The following is an 8158-nucleotide window of genomic DNA, read 5'->3' on the forward strand; positions in this document are numbered from 1 at the left end:
ATACAGAAACACCTCTAAATGAAGCCACAATCTGTAAGTGTAAGTGATGAATTTGAGATTGTCAGTGGCTAAAGGCAAACATCAGTAGTGTGTCCATATAAGAGAACCTGGAAATCTGTGTGAAATCAGGGGAAATCCTGCAGGAATAGAAATCACCTTTTTTAGCAGGGACAGCCAGAAGCACTAGGAAGATTCCCTCTAAGACTGCAGTGCCGACCAGCAAAACTCTCCTTTGTCATTCTCATGCACTAGTTGAATTTTTGTAGTAAGAAATCTCACAGTGTCACCCCTTTACCTTTTCCTTTTTCCTCTTGTACTGAAGAGCAAGCTTGTGTAACTGCACTGTCATCACCAGGGGCATCGCTTCTTTTGGATGCAAAAGAAAGAAGTCAGGCAGGCTTTCTGGGCTTCGTAGTCCCTGGCTTGTGCCGTCGGAAATGAAACCCGAGGCAGCGTAATTGTTGGGTTTGTTGTTTAAAATAGATTTGATAGGGCAGGAACCATTCTGGTTGGCTTAGCTAACTGCAATCACCTTAGCTGAGCCTAGTGGAGCTGAGCAGAGCTGGCAGCTCATTCAGAGGGTGTCTTGGCTCAGGTGACACGGTGGGTGGTCACCCAGGCACAAAAAAGGACCTGATGCTACTTCCCTGTTGGGAAGGGGTCTGCATGAAAAGCACTCTCATTAATATAGTCGGGAAAACAAACTTAGCCTTTCCCTGGTTAATCAGAAGGACAACTCCAAGAAGTGACTTAATGAACTTATGAGTTCCGTCTGTGAGCCTAAATAGCTGGGAAGAGAATCCGAGGGAGTCCACAGGCCAGGGGCGGTCCTTGGGCGCTTTTCAAACACAAAGAGCTGGAGTTCTGCTGGCAGCCGGTGAAGCAGAGGGAACGATAAAACTACTAGGAAAGTTTTATAAATTATGAAATTTAAAAATATACTCTACATTTCATAAACTCAGCAGTTTGCAACATGTGTATTACACTTTGATATGCCAAACAAACTTTTCTATAACAACTTAATCAATGGGTATACTTTTGCCATTTTTTTCCTCTGAAATTTTACCCTACGACTCTGTTCAGCTCTAACACAGACAAGGGTATTGATAGTTCTCTCTCACTCCTTCATGAGTGATGAGCAGACAGCACTACTTCCGCGGGCCTGCGGGCCCTGGAGAGGACTGTAACCTGCTATTGATCAGCTGATTGAAGATAAATGGCTTCGCTGCTTGTATTGCAGATTACATCATTAACATGGTCAGTAAACCATGAATTGTTCAATAAGGCGTTTATCTTTTTTCATTTTACTCCAGCTCTTTTATCATTTTTATTGTAAAAGACAAAATTACCCACACTAACCAGCAAGATCAGTTGAAAAGAGACCCAGTAAGGTACCATTATGGTGCAAAGTTGCAGACAGCTGAGTTCTAATGGTTTAATGATATTTAGTATATTTTTTGAACTGAAGAAAATATGGAGTTTTGATAATCTTTTTTTCCCCCTGTGTTTCTCTTACAGCTTCCTTTTGCCTCATATTTACTAGAAGCAGTACTGGAGAAAATAAATGAAAAAAAGAAACTGGTTGAAGTATATTTCACAATTATGAAAGATATTAGATGATATTATAATGGAGAACTTTTTTCAAATGTGAAAACTTTGTATGTGGTGTGATTGGAAAACATTAGTTGAGATCCTGATACAGTATCTGCTCCACCTATCAATATTCAGGTTCAATACCAAAATAGAAGTCCCTGAAACTAATTAATTGCTGAGCAAGTGAAAATAATTAAGTGCATGGCCATTTAAAAGGAAGTAGTGTAGCATTTGATTGTTGAATACAAATGTTGCCACAAATCAATGCAAACTTAAAAATTATTTTCCTTCTAGTGCATTAGAAGAAATTAGAACAAGTTTGACACACTCAAATTGGGCTAAATATAAAAAGAAAAAGATGTCAACTGAGGATTTAATCTTTGAAGTTTTATAAAGGAACTAGGCTTTTAATAAAACTGCTATAAATGGCCTTAAATCGTCCAGTGAGCAAAAACATTTGTATTATAAGCAAATATAACATGAAGCAGCATAACTTAAGGATGAGCATTTAGTGAAGTAATTTGTGTGGTCCAACTATATTTGGTCTCAATATTCTGGATCATATAAGAGATACTGTATTTTCCTAGCACTATTTGACAAAAATAAAAACATTTTCTCCTCTCTTTTTTTAAATTCATAATTCTTTGTGTGGTCATATAAATTAGCAAGGACCACAAATCCAGTGTATAAAATTAGGCTAGATCTTATTGTAGTCAACTAATGAGAGTTAGATTCTTAACAGTGATGTCATTCCTGTCTGGTTCCTTTTTTTATATATATATATATATATATAATCTTTATTGATTTCAGAGAGAGGAAAGGAGAGGGAGAGAGAGAGATGGAAACATCAGTGATGAGAGAGTCATTGATCGGCTGCAGCCCACAACCCGGGCATGTGCCCTGACCGGGAATCGAACCCCGATCGCCTGGATCCTAGGTCGGTGCTCAACCGCTGAGCCACGCCCGGCCGGGCTGTCTGCTTCCTTTAATTCACCAAACTTGCACGTTCCTCCAGTCTTTACCCTTGTTACCCTCTTTCTCCGTACTTAACTTTCTCACGACTGGCTCCTTCTCACGGTTCAGGTTCATGTTAGGTATTCCTTCAGAGACACAGTCCCTGGCCACCTTACTATTTAATTTCCTTTATAACAGAAAAATGATCTACTTTATCTGCTCACTTGTTTTGTTGCTATTTCCCCCCACCTTAAGAATAGGTCCCATGCGGTTAAGGCCGAGGCACCTGCCACCTGTTTTTGTGTGGCCTATAGGCTAAAAGTGGTTTTTACATTATCCAGTGTTTTTTTTAAAGGTGAATAATGTTTTGTAGCATGTGAAAGTTATATGAAATTCAGATTTTAGTGTCTATCAATAAAGTTTTATTGGAACCCAGCGATGCTCCTTCATTTGCACGTTGTTCCTGGCTGCTCTCACTGCCGTAGTCGAGGTGAGTGGCTGCAGCAGAGACCGGGGACGGTGCCCTCCCCATCTGCACTGCTGCCTGGCGCACTGCAGGTCCAGGTGACACAGAGCTTGGCAGCACGCCGAGTGCCCAAACACCACCCCACTGCGATTTTAAAAATACCAGCGTGTACCCATCATGTCAAAACAGGAGGGAGGAAGATGGCTCAGATGTCACACGTTTAAGGCGTACTGGAGTGTGGATTATTTTGCTGTTGAGTTGTGGCAAAGCGTGGCATTTATTATACAGTGACACTGTACCTATGCCAACAAGAGTTCAATATATGTTGACATTACTTAACCATAGTACATTGTTAAAATCAGGACATTGGCATAGATCACATATGAATTTGACAAGTTTTTACATTCACTTTTTTTGAGGGGTGTAGTTTTAGGAAATTTTGTCACATGTGTAGATTATGTAACCATCACACAGTTTTTCCATCAACACGAACACACACTCACATCCTGTTGGTTGTTTCTCTGAGGAACCCTGGCTAATACACCAGGTTTGGGCTATGGCATATAAAATTTCTCTGAACATTTGTAAAATCTGTATAGGTTTTTGTATGAACAAAAGTTTTCCTTTCTCTAGAATAAATGCCCGTGAGTGTGATTGCTGGGTCATGCAGTGTGTTTTTACCTTGGTAAGAAACTGCAAAACTGTTTTCTAGAATGGCTATTCCATTCTATAGCCCCACAGCAAAGGCTGAGAGGCCAGTTGGTCTTCATTCTCTTCAGGACTTGGTGTTGGTACTTTATAGGTTAGCCTTTCTAATAGGCAGATAGCGGTAATATTTTTCTTTTTAAGTTTTTTCTCCCTGATCACATTTATCATTTTTGTTTTTCTATCTCCAAAACCTGCATTTGTGGTCTTTTCAGAAAGTATGGGCTGGTGAGAACAGGTGATTGGGGTTGGGTGAGGCACAAGCTCTTCTCCAGACCCATCACCTGTAAAAAGAACCCCCAGTAATCACGGGTTTTACAAGGAATTTCTGAAACATGGGTCTTCATATCTACTGCTCCATAACAATTACCCTAAAACTTAGCGGCTTAAAACATTTATTTGGACCGGTTTACTTTGGGTCAGGAACAGGAGCGCAGCTTGAATGGGTTCTCAGACACTAGATGTCTCAGAAGACTACAGTCATGCCCAGGCTCAGCGCAAAGGGACCCGCTTCCCAGCTCACTCGGGTAACTGGCAGGACTCAGTTCCTCGCAGATTTAGCCAGCGCCTCGGTTCCTTGCTAGCTATTGGCTGGAGGCTGCCCTCAGTTCTTTGCCCCCAGGGGGTTCTTCAGTATGGCCGTGGGCTTCATCCAACACACACACACGGGAGACTTCACAACCGTGTGAATAACAGGACGTGGTGATCGTTGGGAACCATTTCAGGAGCTGCAGGTGTTGAGGTTTGACGAGCTAGAGGAAGCGGAGGCTGCCGGAGAATTCGCCTTGAAGCCGCCTTTGCAAGGTAAGCATAGATTTCACTTAGAATGATTATTTATTTGTGTTATTTGGGGAAGGAAGACAGAGTTCATAGGCTGCAAAATCTCAAACACCTCTTGGCAGCACCATCATAGGGTATAGACAGAAGGAGCCCTCTCCACCAAGGGCGGGATCCGCCCCTTAAAGATGCTCAACGGGTGAATTTAAGGAGCTCGGTAATTCTCATCCCTGGACTTACACAGCAAACAAAATAAAGCCAGTATCGGAAATCTGCAAATTTAGAAGACCATCTGAGTCCTTTCTGTGACCCCTTCTCTAATCTGAACTGTGGAAGGGTTAGAGATTCAAGCCCAGAGTAGAGCAAGCCTTTGGCTCCTCGAACCTACCACACCATACCAATGACCTGGGGAAGCCTTCTAACAAAATAAGAAAGAAGTTAAGGAATACTTTTCACAACACATATTTGTACAGCGTATTCATATTACTTACTGGAGAAATGCCGGAACCTGGTTAAGATTGGTTTTCTCTGGGGAGAGGACTGGGAGGTCTGTGCTGCGGGCTGTCTTGCGTGTTACGGTACATCCTTTTATGCTGTTTCTGTGTTCCCGTGGGCAGGTATTTCTCTCTCAATTTAAAGACAGTTTTTATAAACTCCTTAAATCACCCCTGAAGTAAAGATAAAGAAAATGCAGATGGCAAATTACCCAGAAAGTAATGAAAATGAAAACTTTTGTCAAAAAGCAATGGGACACAGCTGAAACTATATCTGAAATAAAACAAGTAACTCAAACCGTGTTTGTTTAAAAAATGGACTGAAAATAAGCTAAACATGCAGCTTAACAAATAGAAAAGAAAAACAAAATAAACCTAAGAAAATAGGAGGAAAGAATTCACGAAATTAATTTAAAAAGAAAAACAACTTAGAAATACTTAAAAACAAACCTGATACTTATAATTTAATTAACTCTGGAAACCTAATTAAGGATACAAGAGAGGAAGATGGAAACTTGCAACATTAGGGACTGTAAAGCTGTGAAAGACATTTGAAAAATTACAGAAGGGTATGAACAACTCTGTGCAACCTTAGGGAAACGTATGATTTTTCTGGCAAAATATAAATAAACCAGGTTCACTTAGGAAGTGATAGAAAGGCAAGTAAACCATTACATGTAACAGAAATTAGAAGCCGGCTGAAGACCTGCCTTTTGAAAGGCTCCAGGACCTGGTGATTTTATCATCGAAATCTGCTCAGCCTCAGAGAACAGATGATGCCTGTTATGTTAACTATTCACAGAAAAAAGATGAGATTCCATCAGTCATATTTATGAAGCAAAGAGGGGCTGAATGACAAAACCAGATAAATATAACTGAAATAGAGAACTATAGGTCAATATTCACTAGTAGAAATAGAAATATTCTAAGTAAAAATAGAGATTCTAGTTATTCAAATAACAGCCTATCTGGCCAAATAGATTTCAATCCAAATACAATGATTAGGAAATATATCAGTGTAATTCATTGTACCCACAGAACAAAGGGGGAACACCTGATGTGGCATATGATAAAGCTTAACAGCTTTTATAAAGGAAATTGTACAGACAAATGGCAAGAAAAGTAGAAACTGAAAATGGCTAATAGACATATAAAAAGATACTGAATCTCAAATGGAAATAAAAATAATTTTTAACTCTCAAAGTGAAAAAAATGTCAGCGCTGGCGAGAGTATATGCAAGTGAGCTCCCTCATTTATTGCTAGTGAGAATGCAAGTTGTTAAATTATTGCAAGAAAACTTAATGTATCTGCTAAAAATTGGCCAGAAATGGCCCTTTTGGGAATCTGCTCTATAGAATAAAAGCATAAACAAATAGGAATAAATATAAACAAATACTTTGTAGAGACAAAAAGCAATAAACAACTTCCCTGCCCATTGGTAAATGGTTGAATGAGCTGGGCAACATTGTCATCACTGGTTAGCTATTAAATAGAATGCATTAAGTCTACACATATTTTATCGGATGCAGTGATCATCTGCATATATTATATGAAATGTAATTCCCCTATAAGAAAACTAACCCTTTGAAAGTATAACATTCAGTGGTTTTTAGAATATTCACAAGTTTGTGCAACCATCGCCACCATCCACTTCCAGAATATTTTCACCAGCCCCAAAGAAACTGTAGCCATTAGCAGTCAAAATGCTAGAAAACTAACCCTCAGGAGCAACCCTCAGCTAACCCTGGCAGAAGCTGGTGTATAAACGCTCCTCTCCCCTGCCTCTCCTGTAACGAACTCAGGCACCCGTTGATGTAGTTCCCCCTCAGGCCCGAACCCGAGTCTTCACAACGCCCCCCCAGGGTAAGGCGCACTGTGGAAATGGCTGCCTCTGACTCTCCTTACCTTTCCCTCCTGCTGTTTCCTGGTGTCACGTCCCCAGTAAACTCCTTGCATTCACATCTTTGCCTTGAGGTCTGCTTCTGCAAGAACCCCACTAAGAAGACACATCAGAAGCAGTCCTAGAGAGAGATTTCCAGGGTGGAGTCCTGGAATTGTATCATTCGCTGCCCAGGTGACAGCAAAGACCCCGTTATTGGGGGTAATTGGGGATGATAACCCCTCATGCTGTAGTATCACAATTACTAGGACTGTGGTGAGTTGGGAGGGGATGCAAGTGGCAAAGGATGTGCTTCTGTAATATGTCCAGTGTCTGAAAGGAGTGGGGAATAGTAGCTACAAAGACACTGAAATTGGGTGGCTACTATTGAGTGTTATGATGCACTGAAGGGAGGAAGTGCCAGCCTCAGGTCAGTCAACTATCAACTTAAGGCTTAGTGTAAAAGCCAGGAAATGTATTTGGCAGCTTTTAAAGAGAGTTCATCTGCAACAACGGGACTGAAAATTAGGTTCAGGATCTGTTTGTGACAATAGTAAATTAGCAAAAAAAGAAAAGAAAAATGCGTGTGTGTGTGTGTGTGTGTGTGCATGAATTAATAGCTCAGGCAACTCTCATTGCACTTAATCTGATGTCCCCAGCAAGTCTCCTACATGGTCCCCTGCACATAATGAATGGGAAGGGGTGGGTTGCTGAGAACTAGGCAGGAGACATCAGGGAAAATGCAGTTGAGAATTCTGAACCCTCAGATTGCCCTGAACCCTCTTACCTGGAAAAAGAGGCCCACTGCTCCCCTGCTGGAGGGTAGCAGCCCTCCTTTGCCTAGAGACCAGGCAGAGACTTCGCCTGAGACAAGTGTCCCTCAAACTGATGCTCGCCTTCTTCAAGGTCTTTCCCCTTCCCCACCATTGCTTTGGGATTAATAATTTCTGTCAAGCTGTAGCAGGGCTCAACTGTGGAGGTGCTGCCAAGGCTTGAGAAGTAAAGAGAAATTCACAGAAGAGCTACACAATCTAGCTAAAATAATATCAGCAAGCACCGGGAGAATGTACCTGAAATGGATCTTGAGAGTACTGAACAGAATATAAATCCAGCTATGGGAGGGTTTGTTGACATGGGACACTCTCCTGTGACTCATAATTTAACATCTTGCCAATGACCCCTGGGACTGGTCTTCATATGCTGCTGAAATGACCCCTTGGAACTTGGAAAAAAGTGATAGCCTATGGCAAACTGGGGAGCGGTGCCCTAACTGTACCAGCAAAGTACTG

At 41.2% G+C, this 8158-nt stretch overlaps 1 protein-coding gene across 4 annotated transcripts in view; it reads left to right on the forward strand.

Moving 5' to 3' along the window:
* CNTLN (centlein) overlaps positions 1 to 2218 on the forward strand; it is a gene marked incomplete at its 5' end in the record, with an annotated part of 188269 nt that extends 186051 nt beyond the window's left edge. For all 4 annotated transcript variants that reach the window (XM_081151643.1, XM_081151645.1, XM_081151644.1 and 1 more), the window contains one exon: positions 1519 to 2218. In XM_081151643.1, coding sequence (XP_081007769.1) covers positions 1519 to 1620 — 102 coding nt within the window. In that variant the 3' untranslated portion in view covers positions 1621 to 2218. The remainder of the gene's footprint in view (positions 1 to 1518) is intronic.
* Positions 2219 to 8158: the final 5940 nt, after the last annotated feature.

Source organism: Miniopterus schreibersii (assembly GCF_964146895.1).
Source record: "Miniopterus schreibersii genome assembly, chromosome: 11".
NCBI classification, from domain to species: Eukaryota; Metazoa; Chordata; class Mammalia; order Chiroptera; family Miniopteridae; genus Miniopterus; species Miniopterus schreibersii.